The sequence below is a fragment of the Biomphalaria glabrata genome, chromosome 5 (assembly GCF_947242115.1).
Source record: "Biomphalaria glabrata chromosome 5, xgBioGlab47.1, whole genome shotgun sequence".
Classification (NCBI taxonomy): Eukaryota; Metazoa; Mollusca; class Gastropoda; family Planorbidae; genus Biomphalaria; species Biomphalaria glabrata.
The window spans coordinates 4,578,076-4,593,080 of NC_074715.1; the positions used below are offsets into that span (position 1 = coordinate 4,578,076).

Genomic DNA, 15,005 nt, shown 5'->3' on the forward strand with positions numbered 1-15,005 from the left:
TCTTAAAGTTAGAGTGACATCAGTCTGCTCGCACTTTATGGATCTTTCTGCGATAGATCCATCTTGGCGGCGGCGTATGTGACAAGTCAAAAACTCGCTGTCAGAGTCACTCTAAATTATCACAGCATTAATTATTATTTTTCATTATTTATTTATTTTATTTTAATTATTTCCCCATCCTACCTCCAATTTCTTCACCCGCCCCACCTTTTCCCCTCCAGGCTAGACTTAGTTGACCACCTTGGAGATAGCTAAGGCGCGTCCTTTCATTTATCTGCCCTTGATCGGGGAAAGGTAGACACACAATCTCTTTTTGTCTTACCCGCCGGATGTCTGAAGGACGGTCGCGGTTTACACCACCTTGGTTACAATGCAAGCTAATCCTCCCCCCCCCCCTTTTCTCCTACGTCTCTCTTTGATCTAGGAGATTACGCGAGTCAAAGTGCCTCTCGACGCTCCCATCTTAAGTCTAATTCACCCACGTGTAAGATAATTCTTAGCCTAGGACATTTCCGGTGTCCGCCCACACTTTTCAGGCATATATATATAGTAAACCAACTCAAATCACCCTCTCTTTCGCATTCGAGCTGAGCTATCGAGTCTGGACTATATCATTTATTCTCCCTCCTAGAGGAATACCTGGTGGTAAGCCGAACTTAATCACAAGTTCCATCTTAATTACTCTGTGTATATTTCAATTGGATTTTTATCATGTGTATTTTGCTTAGTTCATTTATATTTAATTAGTGCATTGTGTATTTCTCACTGGCGTAAGTAGAAAACATAAACATGTGCTATGTATATATTTTAGTATTGCATTAATCTATTAATGCTACGTTGCTCAATTGATCATTGATGCAACCATGTATATATTTGTACACCTTATTTTATTTCCTTTATCTCGGTTGATCGCCTTGATGATTTTACTATCGCACTAATACTGCGCTTAGAAAGGAGATATGAATTATCTCCCCTGTAATGAATTATCTCCCCTTTACTCATTTTACTCTAATGAGAGTTACCCCGCTTGAACGGACACACTCTACATTCAAGCACGCTCCTTTGTTCTCGACCCACGGTCGTATGTAAACAAACCATCTGACCACCGCCCATTTCACCTCCCCCCCCTTCTTTCTCTATCCACCTGTGTTGTTTATTTGAGATTATTATTTCCCCTTCTATGTACATTCTTATATTATTATTTCCCCTTTCATGTACATTTCTATATTGCTACTATCAGCCATCTATTATTCCAAATCCCATTTGTCATCATCTCCCCTTTTGTGCTCAAAAGCAATTTTACCAATCTGACGAATGCACCTCAGTCGAGGGCATCGATAAGATGCATGAGAGACATGTCCTAACTTGTCTTTATTTATCCGCAGCCTCCCTCAGGTGTCTGCCTATTTATCGGATCACTTACCTGCCTATTTAGGTGCTTAGTGCTATTCAGCACGGTATTTGCTATCAGGAATCACCTGTCGCCTATTTGCCTACTGGCCTATCTATGTGCTTAGTGCTAATCAGCGCTGCACTTGCCTAGTTGCTATCAAGAATCACCTATTGCCTAGTTACTGGATCAACGATCCATTTACCTGCAGTTGTGCTTGGTGCTATTCAGCGCCGCATTTGCCTACTGAGATCTACTCAACTCTACTACTTGGCGCTATCGGCATTGCCCGCCTATTCGACAGCCCACCTGTCAAGCTATTAGGTGCGACGTCCCTATAGACCAGATCTGTGTGAGACGTCATAGCTACGCCAACCCTCTGCAACTCACTGGACATATCCTGTCAACTACGCTGCCCACGGCAGATCAGCTCTGCCCGCAGTAACCTTGTGCCCACGGTATCCGGCCACCCGCCATACTGTGCCCACTACAGATACTAGAACTTGGGACTGAGACTCCACAAGAACTATATCACCGGCGTCCCTCTATCCGCTAGAGCGCCACCTCCAGCTGCAGAACCTCAAGCCAGGACACAGCCAGCTGCGACATCAACAGGACAACCAGCTAAGTCAGAGGACAAAGTGACATACTCTCTTATTATGTGCAAGAGTGATGATTAAACATAGAATATACTAGAGATAGATGCAAACCCTCCCCCTTTTTATTCTTATATGTATATTTATGTAAATAAATATCCTTTATTTTAACTTTTGTATCTATCTTTCATTGCTTTGTCTCGTTGCGTGTCTGCTCCCGATTCATATGCTGATAAGTGGGGGTGTGATTGCTTTCAAAAATAATCATCCCCTAGACATAAAACGTGCCAAACACACGTCACATTTCCCCACCTGTCACATTTTGGGGGCCCGTCCGGGATTTAACCCATCTTTACAGCAGGCACGAACAGGCAGCAATAACTAAATTCCATATCAATTTTTTTCTAAGAATATTTATAAGTATCATCACTTCGCATTTTCAAGAGTGTCACTTCTGTCATATTTTATATTTTATATTTATTGCATTTTATTTGTAATATTTCATTGCAGGAATTTGTGATTAACATAGGCAGACACCACATTCCTTTCGCACTCTTTCCTATAACCGGCGACTCACTTTCGCTAACCCACTTTCTTTAATTCTAGCTCGACCCTATTATCCATTCTATCTGCCCCTCCACCATCCTAGTACCTCTCATTACCCACCCCTCATCATTATGGCCAGCGGCACTCGCTCCAAGACTGAACCTGACCGCAAGCAGCGGATAGCAGATATCATGGATGAGGCTAAATTGTTTAGCGACGCAGAGCAGAATGAATACATTAAGGGACGACTTGCTGCTCTTGATAGAGAGGAACAGGAAAAACATGCAAGGGAGCATGAGCTAGCAATGAAGGAAAAGGATAATGAAATAGCTATTGCTAGAGAAAGAAAGGAAGCTGAAATAGCCATTGCTAAAGAAGTCACAGAGCGAGAAAGAGAAAAAGAGCAACAAATTACAGCGAGAGAAAAGATAGCCGCGGACAAAGAAAACGAGGCCGCCCGCCACGCTTCTTCCGAGTCACGCCCGGCTAGCCCAGCCTCCTTTCAAAGTTCCTTGAACGGTCTACCCCACATGCCAATGGAGCACTTTGACGACAAGACAGAGAACATCGAAGTTTATCTTGTCCGCTTTGAGGAAGTAGCACGCTTTTACAGTCTGCCAGAGGAGAAATGGTGCTTCCGGCTATCCCAATGCCTCCGAGGCAAAGCCTACGAAGTTTACTCCAAACTTCCTTCCGGCCAGCGAGAAGATTACGCAGCCCTCAAGCAGGCGCTGCTGATCCAGTTCGAGTTGACCGCCGAGGCCTACCACAAAAAGTTCAGAAGTTCCCGCCTCGAACGCAGAGAGACCTACGGTAACCTCTGCGAAAGGCTGGACAAGTACCTTATCAGGTGGCACACTCTCAGCCAATTGCCAGAGACTTTTGATGGCCTAGCATGCCTCGTACTCTCTGAGCAGCTGTTAGAATGCATGTCCCCAGAGGTCAGAGTTTATGTCAAGGAGCAACAAGCAACTGCACCCGCTGACATAGCTTCCGCCGCTGACCGGTACTTGAACGCCCGAAAGGACTTAAAAGGCAAAGCAACCGCGACAGACCAGCAAACAGACCAACCAACTTCTCCTGCTCAATCCAACCTTCCTCCTAAAACTTCCCAGCATAACCAGGCACCAGGTCGGCAATCAGCCCCTCATAGCCACAATAACCGCCCCAACCACCAGTCTCGCTATAACCAGACAAACTACTCTCAGCGTGACTCACGTCATAGCGCGCGTGACAGTAGACCCACTCCACAACGGCAGCAGCAGGCCCCACGGACCCTATCTACGGTGACGCCAGTCTCTCAACCCTCCGCGATCGATTTTTCTGACCAACCGGAGGAGGACACATACTTCGTCTCCACGATGGCCGTGGCTCCTCAACCCACTGCCACTGAACTCGGCCAACCAGAACTCCCACCCGTGCCACCTCACCCCACCTCTTCTCCTCCGGGAGTAGAGAACATTCTGGCCAACGGTGTTGAAGTCTTGGGCCTTTACGACTCAGGCTGTTCGTTCGGCGCGGTTATAAATAGAACGCTGATTGACCCATCGGATCTCACTGGTGGAACAGTGACAATCCAGTCCATAGACCGTGGCACTCCTCCGCAGGTTCTACCTGTCGCGAGGGTACACGTGGAGTGCAGATACGTACATGGCACCATTGACGCCGCCGTTATGGACACGCCAGTGTATGATTTCATTCTAGGCTCCAAATATGTCCCTCTTGGAGTAGTCCATAAGCCATACTTCTCTCTGCCCGTCGGTAGATCGACGAAGCAGAAACGTGGCAGCAACCAGCTGGTTGGAAGCCCTGGTCGCCTCGCTAACACGCCTAGTCCCGACTCATCAGCGAAGCTCAAACCACTTTGCCCTGGCATTGACTCTGCTAGGAAGTCACGAGTTAAGTCGTCTACCCGCGCTCGTGAGGGTCTACTTGACCCAGGCTACTCAGCCAAAATCATGCAACATTCCTCTGACATTGACAGTGTCAGAATGCCCCGAGGTAAGATGAACCCTTGCTCTCGTGGACTCACTCCTCTTCATGGCTCCTCAGCCACCATTCCGAATCAACCTCCCCCTGGCATTGATAGTGTCAGGAAGTCACGAGGTAAGCCGAACCCTCGCGCTCGTGAAGGCTCTTCTCACCCTGGCTCCTCAGCCACCATTCAATATCAACCTTTCCCTGGCATTAACCGTGTCAGGAAGCCACGATGTAAGCCAGATTATCGCACTCGTGGGGACGTTCTCAGGCAGAACTCCACATTCTTTATCAGGCCACTCTTCCCTGACATTGATCGTGTCAGACGATACCGAGGTAAGCTGACTACTTACTCTCGTGAAGAAGCGCCTCACAGCGGCTTCGGAGGTAAGCCCCAACGAGCACACATGCCTCGGGCGCTCCGCCTAAGCCCCAATCACCCTCCCCAATCCGCCCCAGGAAGGAAATATTACTCAACCAATCGCCCAATCTACTCTCCCAAGCAACCCCAAATGTTTCACCCAGGTGACTACATATTCAGGGACGGAAAGTAGACCACGGACAGACTTGGACAGACTCTCCTCCTGGCATGGCTACCCCTTATTTTTCCAGATTTTTTTTTCTAATGCTGTGATAACAACTGATCTTAAAGTTAGAGTGACATCAGTCTGCTCGCACTTTATGGATCTTTCTGCGATAGATCCATCTTGGCGGCGGCGTATGTGACAAGTCAAAAACTCGCTGTCAGAGTCACTCTAAATTATCACAGCATTAATTATTATTTTTCATTATTTATTTATTTTATTTTAATTATTTCCCCATCCTACCTCCAATTTCTTCACCCGCCCCACCTTTTCCCCTCCAGGCTAGACTTAGTTGACCACCTTGGAGATAGCTAAGGCGCGTCCTTTCATTTATCTGCCCTTGATCGGGGAAAGGTAGACACACAATCTCTTTTTGTCTTACCCGCCGGATGTCTGAAGGACGGTCGCGGTTTACACCACCTTGGTTACAATGCAAGCTAATCCTCCCCCCCCCCCCTTTTCTCCTACGTCTCTCTTTGATCTAGGAGATTACGCGAGTCAAAGTGCCTCTCGACGCTCCCATCTTAAGTCTAATTCACCCACGTGTAAGATAATTCTTAGCCTAGGACATTTCCGGTGTCCGCCCACACTTTTCAGGCATATATATATAGTAAACCAACTCAAATCACCCTCTCTTTCGCATTCGAGCTGAGCTATCGAGTCTGGACTATATCATTTATTCTCCCTCCTAGAGGAATACCTGGTGGTAAGCCGAACTTAATCACAAGTTCCATCTTAATTACTCTGTGTATATTTCAATTGGATTTTTATCATGTGTATTTTGCTTAGTTCATTTATATTTAATTAGTGCATTGTGTATTTCTCACTGGCGTAAGTAGAAAACATAAACATGTGCTATGTATATATTTTAGTATTGCATTAATCTATTAATGCTACGTTGCTCAATTGATCATTGATGCAACCATGTATATATTTGTACACCTTATTTTATTTCCTTTATCTCGGTTGATCGCCTTGATGATTTTACTATCGCACTAATACTGCGCTTAGAAAGGAGATATGAATTATCTCCCCTGTAATGAATTATCTCCCCTTTACTCATTTTACTCTAATGAGAGTTACCCCGCTTGAACGGACACACTCTACATTCAAGCACGCTCCTTTGTTCTCGACCCACGGTCGTATGTAAACAAACCATCTGACCACCGCCCATTTCACCTCCCCCCCCCTTCTTTCTCTATCCACCTGTGTTGTTTATTTGAGATTATTATTTCCCCTTCTATGTACATTCTTATATTATTATTTCCCCTTTCATGTACATTTCTATATTGCTACTATCAGCCATCTATTATTCCAAATCCCATTTGTCATCATCTCCCCTTTTGTGCTCAAAAGCAATTTTACCAATCTGACGAATGCACCTCAGTCGAGGGCATCGATAAGATGCATGAGAGACATGTCCTAACTTGTCTTTATTTATCCGCAGCCTCCCTCAGGTGTCTGCCTATTTATCGGATCACTTACCTGCCTATTTAGGTGCTTAGTGCTATTCAGCACGGTATTTGCTATCAGGAATCACCTGTCGCCTATTTGCCTACTGGCCTATCTATGTGCTTAGTGCTAATCAGCGCTGCACTTGCCTAGTTGCTATCAAGAATCACCTATTGCCTAGTTACTGGATCAACGATCCATTTACCTGCAGTTGTGCTTGGTGCTATTCAGCGCCGCATTTGCCTACTGAGATCTACTCAACTCTACTACTTGGCGCTATCGGCATTGCCCGCCTATTCGACAGCCCACCTGTCAAGCTATTAGGTGCGACGTCCCTATAGACCAGATCTGTGTGAGACGTCATAGCTACGCCAACCCTCTGCAACTCACTGGACATATCCTGTCAACTACGCTGCCCACGGCAGATCAGCTCTGCCCGCAGTAACCTTGTGCCCACGGTATCCGGCCACCCGCCATACTGTGCCCACTACAGATACTAGAACTTGGGACTGAGACTCCACAAGAACTATATCACCGGCGTCCCTCTATCCGCTAGAGCGCCACCTCCAGCTGCAGAACCTCAAGCCAGGACACAGCCAGCTGCGACATCAACAGGACAACCAGCTAAGTCAGAGGACAAAGTGACATACTCTCTTATTATGTGCAAGAGTGATGATTAAACATAGAATATACTAGAGATAGATGCAAACCCTCCCCCTTTTTATTCTTATATGTATATTTATGTAAATAAATATCCTTTATTTTAACTTTTGTATCTATCTTTCATTGCTTTGTCTCGTTGCGTGTCTGCTCCCGATTCATATGCTGATAAGTGGGGGTGTGATTGCTTTCAAAAATAATCATCCCCTAGACATAAAACGTGCCAAACACACGTCACATTTCCCCACCTGTCACAGTTGGATCAAAATACTTTCACCGAGTAAATACGAGTTAATTAAAATTAACCAATCAGAGTTCAGAAAAAAGTTGCATACGTCAGCTTCTGGAAGTTGATAGATCAGATAAATATTTGGGACAGACATTTCTATGATTCTAGAAAAGACGATTTAAAAAGATTAAAATTGGGGGAAACTTTCATAGTCACGGTCTTTGTGTAATTGCCGTCCTTGGGCTTCTGAAGTATTTGAGTACAGTTCCATAGGTTATTATATTTACATGTTTAAAGTAGAGTATTAATGAAAGTGAAGTTGAAGTTAAATAAATACAAAAAAACTCAGTTGTTTAGTTGAATCAGTATAGTTAATTACAATTACATTTGGATTTCATTACTTCATCGATTGTGTAAGAATATATTTAAAGTAATGCTTTATTGTGAATTATTGAATTTATGTTTTGAAGGAGTTCATTAACTCTTTTCTCCTAATTGACGACATTATCGCTGATTTGAACTCATAAATTTATCTAATTAATTTCGTAAACTAAATTTTGTGTTATATAAAAAGAAACATACATTCCTTTTTGACAGGTCATTGAAATTGTATAGAACAAAATGAAGAAATCCGTCGAAACTTAGAAAAATTATTACGAAGAGAAAGAAAAAAAAAGGGAATTTAGAAGTTTCTTAACTGTGTGTAGATCTAGTCAATTTATGTTTCCCCTGTTTGTGCTTTAAAAATATATATTGCAATAACTTATCCAAATAGCTTCAACGAAAGGATTTTAAAATAGAACATTAAATCAACCAAAAAGAAACTATATCTAGAGCAAAACTAATCACATCACAGGCGTCCGTGTTTTTATCTCTTCTCTTATCATCGGTCATCTTTGACTTCCTCTATCTTTTATCGTGTCTCTGTCCTGTGTCTTATGGTGCACAGTCTCGCACCTAATGAAAGTGCGCAATGTAGATTTATAACAATATACAGAGAAAAGATAAGCATTTTACTGAAACACAAACATACATATCAAATTAATCATCACATATTTGGCACCTAAATTAACCGTACGTTCGTCGCTATTACAATTTTCATCTGTTTTTCTTTTCAAGAGAATCGGATGTTTTCTGCACAAATGCAACATATGACTATAAGAATGAGTGAATTATAAATGAACGACTTACTCCAAAAGCTACAAACTCTCCCTATAAACTGTTTAAAGAGTATCTCACGTACTTATACATTCTAGCTACTTGTAAAGTTTCTTTTATTTAGACCATACATCTACATTGTATTTAAAGGTGATCTCATGTACTTGGTAAACCTTGAAGCCAATAAAGTAATATTTGACAACAAGGATGACACTTGTATAACATCCAAGCCTGATTCAATCATAATACGCTGGAATGAGTCTTACGTCTTCACTTTCCTCAGAATAGTCGTCAAAAATGAATGTAAGTGATATTTATTATAAAGTAGTAAGTAAGGCGTATGTATGTAAGTATGTACGTATGTATGTATGTATGTATGTATGTATGTATGTATGTATGTATGTATGTATGAATGTATGTATGTTTGTATGTATCTATGGTATGTATGTATGTATGTATGTATGTATGTATGTATGTATGTATGTATGTATAAATGTATGTATGTTTGTATGTATGTATGTATGTATGTATGTATGTATGTATGTATGAATGTATGTGTGTATGTATGTAAGTATGTATGCATGTATGCATGTATGTATGTATGTATGTATGTATGTATGTATGTACCATGTATGTATGTATGTATGTATGTGTGTATGTATGTAAGTATGTATGCATGTATGCATGTATGTATGTATGTATGTATGTATGTATGTATGTATCATGTATGTATGTATGTATGTATGTATGTATGTATGTATGTATGTATGTATGTATCATGTATGTGGGTATATCAAAATATAGTCTATTGTTTTTATTACATAAAAAAATATTAACCTTCAATTTTGTGTTTCAAAAGCATTTTTACATTAATTCGTTCCATATATCTGCGAATTCAGAACGTCCCAGACTGACTTATAATCCCATTCATTTAACAAATCGGGTAAACCCGTTTTAATTGTACTTTATATCCTATTCATCTATCGCTTCTTTCGATTTTAATAGATATCTATATATCGGCTTCGGGTAAACCCATTTTCGCAAAACTAATTTTATTTTCGTAGCGAAATAGAAAAACTTGTAAGGATCATTAGCTAAGTTTAACATACATCTAAATCATATCCACTTGATAAGTAAACACAAACTAAGGTCCACAGACCGCAGGTAATGTTAGGCTAGTAGGCTATCTACATAAAATTAAACTAACACTGTTGTATTAACAGTTACATTCACGCATTTGCTTTAATTATAAAATATATTTGACATCTCGATATCGTGTACCTCTAAATACACAAGCCAATGTTTTCATTCAATAACTGCATCTAGATATCTAGGTCGAATAACTCGAATAACTATTTTTAGTTCCATATATATATATATATATATATATATATATATATATATATATATATATATATATATATATATATATATATATATATATATATGTAATGACACAAGATGCGTAGAAGTTGATGTGAATCGGGTTTTTCCTAAGTAATGTGACGAGTAAGAACAGAGTAGGATGATGAACAAGAAGAATAACGGACAAGACGCCTTAGAGGATGACGCTAGGCTAGCGACGACAGAGGACTGTGCCCTATTTATTGTTTATTAAATTGTTGAAGTTATCAGCCTGCGTTATTAAGTATATTCTTGATTCATTCTGTTGTTGTGTCATATGGACTCGCATGCACCATTAACATATATATACTCATCAACAAAATAGACCATCAACAGATGTGGCGACCCCGACGGCCAGGGCGTCATTTTGATCTACAATCTAGTTAACTTCGTGTTCTGGATATATCTATCTACAATTCTACACTTGGCGAAGTACACTGGAGAAGTACTGGATTAACATTCGTTTATTTCTACTAGATCTACCCTACGTCTGTGCTAATTATCTGGACTGCAGCTGGATTTTGGCATCTTTGTTCCAGTGGATCTAGACTTTCTATTAGAGAAAATTCGAAACCGTTACCAGCGTCTAGCTTTGTCAGCCAGGTTGGATATTTTTAGATTGAACCTGGATCTATATATAGATCTATATTGACTATATCTATTGTGTCTGAATCCAGAACTATTTCTTCCGTGTAAGTGATCTAGGGCAGTCCGTCGTCAGTATACCTCTATCTAAATATATATACCTCAAGACTACTCAAGAGTGAAGATACCTCATTTTGTCAGGTTTATCTGTTTATTGTGAGTACGGAAAGTCATCTGAGTCTACATATCTAGTATCTACAAGCTGACCGTTGGATCGAGTCACCTTGTCAGGTTTGTTTTTCAAGCTATTAATTGACTGTTGCAGTGTTGCTGAGCTTACAATCTAATCTACACACGAGTGATGGTATACCCTACTACCACACTGCGTGACCATCTAATCAACTTGTAAAGTTGACTAATTTATATTCATCAAAAGAGAGAGTTGGACTTAGTCATTTTTTTTTACCTCTCTTGAGACAGCACCACCAGCTTAAAAAAAAAAAAAAAAAAAATTGACAAAATTTTTTTTTGATAAAGGGGGGAGGAAATATGTAATGACACAAGATGCGTAGAAGTTGATGTGAATCGGGTTTTTCCTAAGTAATGTGACGAGTAAGAACAGAGTAGGATGATGAACAAGAAGAATAACGGACAAGACGCCTTAGAGGATGACGCTAGGCTAGCGACGACAGAGGACTGTGCCCTATTTATTGTTTATTAAATTGTTGAAGTTATCAGCCTGCGTTATTAAGTATATTCTTGATTCATTCTGTTGTTGTGTCATATGGACTCGCATGCACCATTAACATATATATACTCATCAACAAAATAGACCATCTACATATATATATATATATATATATATATGTGTGTGAGTGTGTGTGTTTTGATTTATTGCAGTAATATAATTTATCAAAACTATTTTAATTTTTTTTTTTAATTTCAGCATATATTACTGACCTAAAAATTCAGTTTCAAAAGATTGAGAAACAAAGTACTCAATTTCTAGCCTGTCAGAATCAACGATTGTATTTAGTCGATTCTAAAACGATGGACGTTTGGTGTGACTTAAACGACACATTTCATCAACTGACACTAACAGGGAAAGCCATACTCTCGCTGTGCACTATAAACGTCAATGGAGGTAGAATCTCACTATTGCTCCGGCCTTTTTAAAAATAATAGTCTGAAGCAACGAATAATATAAAGCGGGCTATCCAGCTTACCTATTATGTACCATAGAGAAATTGAAATTTCAAAGTAAAAAAAATGAAACAATTGTTAGCTGTTTAATATTTCTAACATAAGATTCCTGTGTTGATTTAGCGCATTACATTTTTAAAAATTATTTTAGCTTGAGTTTAATTCTACATTAGATCTTCTAAAGGGTATCTCATTGAAGTTTGTGTTGTCTTTCAAAACAGGTTCTTCCCCGTATATACATAAATTTGATGCTTTTCTATTAATCTCCTACTTATATTATATATGAAAAATTTGTACAAGTGCATCTTATTGCTATCAGAGCATGAAAGGGATTGCCTGAATCAGCCTGTAAAATAAACGACGTAGTAGAGTTTAAGTCATTGATTAACACATTCAATGCGTAGGAAGCAATTTTGAAGTGACGTCTGTAACCTATAGGGTATGATATACAATTGCAGTTATGATATTGAATTAACTTATATTATCATATACGACTTACTGCTATTGAAATGATTTACTGATCTTTCACACAATCACCACTAAGTCAAATGTACTTTTTGGAAGCTTACAGTAAACAAGCTTTGATTTTAAAACTGTGAACGTGTATATCATTCTAGTAGTAAATAGCACAGACCTTATGCATATCATATTAACAAAGAGGCTAGTCATAAATAATGTCTATTTTATGGCCCACTAAAATCTAAAAACATTTATTGGACAAGAAACAATTGCACAAAAATAATTTACTCTCTTCAGCGTGAGTGAAGCATTTATTCTTTTTAAACTGCTAATAATTTTAATAAGTTCTGGAGATAAATAGTAATTAGCAAAAAAAATTTAAGGAACAAGGCTTTTACGCAAAAAAAGGCAACACAAACCTGCATCACTCCGAAAATTATTAATTTAAATTGATTTTATCATAAGAGTTTCGCTTTTTAAAAATGTCATAAACCCCTATCTTTATACAGAAATAGTTTAGATAATATAAAACAGTGATGCCCAACCAAATGCAGACATCTACCTAATTAATTTCCAATACTCGTGTCGCGGGCCACGTCAACGAAAAGATACGAAAACGAAATGAAATTGACCTGAAATTATTGGGTTATAAACCATTGGATCTAAAATTTAATTAATTAATGGGATATATGAAGTTTTTTTACGCGTCAGAAAATGGCTTCATTTCTCTACTTAAAATGTGAGTAACTGTAGCTTGTAGACTCGTTTACATGTCTCTTTTTTGGTAAAAATATTCCCATTGCTCGTACAATCTCTAGGCATAGTTTCACTATCTTATTTATTTGCGGCTCAAACCAAGAATGGCGTCCTATTTTGTTTTACAATGCCGTTTTATGTTGTTGTTTTTTAAAACAGCCACACATTCTTTATATGAAAAAAATATATTGGTATATTTATCATGTTCCACAAATAAAAGTAAACATCCGTTCTTTTGTTGAGCTAAATTCTACATTAGGAATCATATTTCTTTAAACAAATGTTAAAGATCACGTTACCAATCCATCAGACAAAAAGTGAGGGCCCTAACGAAGTTAAAGATTCACTTTTAAACATTTTCTTCTATGAGGGGAAGTTTTTCTACTTACGTTTCGGCGGGCCGGATCTGGCCCTTTGGCCGTATTTTGGGCATCACTGATTTAAAATAAAAATAAGAGGAAAATTATAGGGTTCTATTTTTTTCTATTTTGTTAAACATAATGTTACTTTCAGGCGAGCTGATTATGTTGTAAATAGCTTGTGTTTTGATATTCGGGTCTTGAGTTTGAAGACTGGATTTTTTTTTTTAACTTCGGAATTTTTAAGACAACCTGAATCCAGCCTATTCTCATGGTTGACCATGTAAGTCTCAGTGTGCCGTATAAAGAATTCAATTCTCAGACAGCCAAAGCAGGACGTTTTGGTGACGACGTTTTGGAGAAGGGACGTTTTGGCGCTAGTAGACTTATAATGTAGATAGTCTTTTGAAAGATTACTTTATATGTGTATTTTTGTTACATTTATGTACACTTTATTGCAATACCTCTTTTAAATTCAGAACTTTATGGAACCTGGATCCAGAAACTCGGACAGCTGATATACAAATTGCCCTTAACGATTTTCCTATAAATTTAACAATTGATTTATATCGCAGAGAAAAGAATTAATAGTTTGTTTTCTATATGGGAAAAACTGTAGTTAGCTAAAATTTTCAAAGTAAAAAAAATAAATAAATGTAAATTAAGTTAGAGACTGAATCTAGGTCTAGATCCAACATAGGTTTTCAAAGTACTATCGCGTTTTTGAAAGGACTATGTCTTTCAGGCATTTCCGAAAGTAAGTCTAGATTTAAAGGCATATCATTGGAAATATTCAATAATAGAAAAAGCATTGCGTTGTTAGCCATAGTATACCGACAATACGATAACTGGGTATATTTAAAGTAGCTTCAATTTTATTGAAATAATATGAGCTTTACAAATATTTTTTTGTAATCTAAAATACTGTACATTTAGTAGATATAGATCTAGACTAGATATTAAGAGTTCTAAATCAGAAATCTAGATCTAGGCTCTAATGTACATCGAGATGATAATATCTATAAAAAATCTCTTAAGTATGCATTTGCCCACTAACCCATTTGCTTATGACGTTTTTTTTTGTTCTTTAATATTCATGTCTTTCGTTCCTTTATAAAACATTATTACAAGATGTTAAGTGATTTTTAAAACATCAACAATACATAGCTCCTCGTGCCATAACGTCCCGTGGCCAAAACGACTAGCTCGTTAAAACGGCATCCCCAAAACGGAGTCGTCTAAACGGCGTCACTAAAAGCAGTTCGTTGCAGTCACCCTGTCTGCTTACAGGGCTAGCTTAATTAGCGGATCAAAACATTTACTCACGGTGCCATGATTGTTGTGTAGTACCATTCACACGTATAGCAAATGTTCAAACATTTTCTCGACTTGGTGGCATTTCGATATAACTACGTTTCGGAAGTAAATAGGGTGGGCGTTGTGCAGGCCACATAATTTCCTCCTTAACAGTTATCCAATGACCGATGAGTTTTACATCAGCTGCTCCCATAAATTGCATCTTTTGAAAGGAATATCTTGGCGGAGTTTAGGTCATTGGTAAATATGCATAACTTAATGCAAGACTCGTAGGACGTGATCATCTTCTTTTTTGAAGTAACGACTGTAACATATAAGATAAGATAAGAT

The 15,005-nt window shown here is 39.0% G+C and overlaps 1 protein-coding gene across 1 annotated transcript in view; it reads left to right on the forward strand.

Annotated features, from left to right (window-relative positions):
* The window catches only part of LOC106079461 (uncharacterized), a 58,446-nt gene that overhangs the window by 29,752 nt on the left and 13,689 nt on the right, over positions 1 to 15,005 (forward strand). Inside the window, exons 9-10 of the mRNA XM_056028643.1 lie at positions 8,743 to 8,895; positions 11,528 to 11,725. Coding sequence (XP_055884618.1) covers positions 8,743 to 8,895; positions 11,528 to 11,725 — 351 coding nt within the window. The remainder of the gene's footprint in view (positions 1 to 8,742; positions 8,896 to 11,527; positions 11,726 to 15,005) is intronic.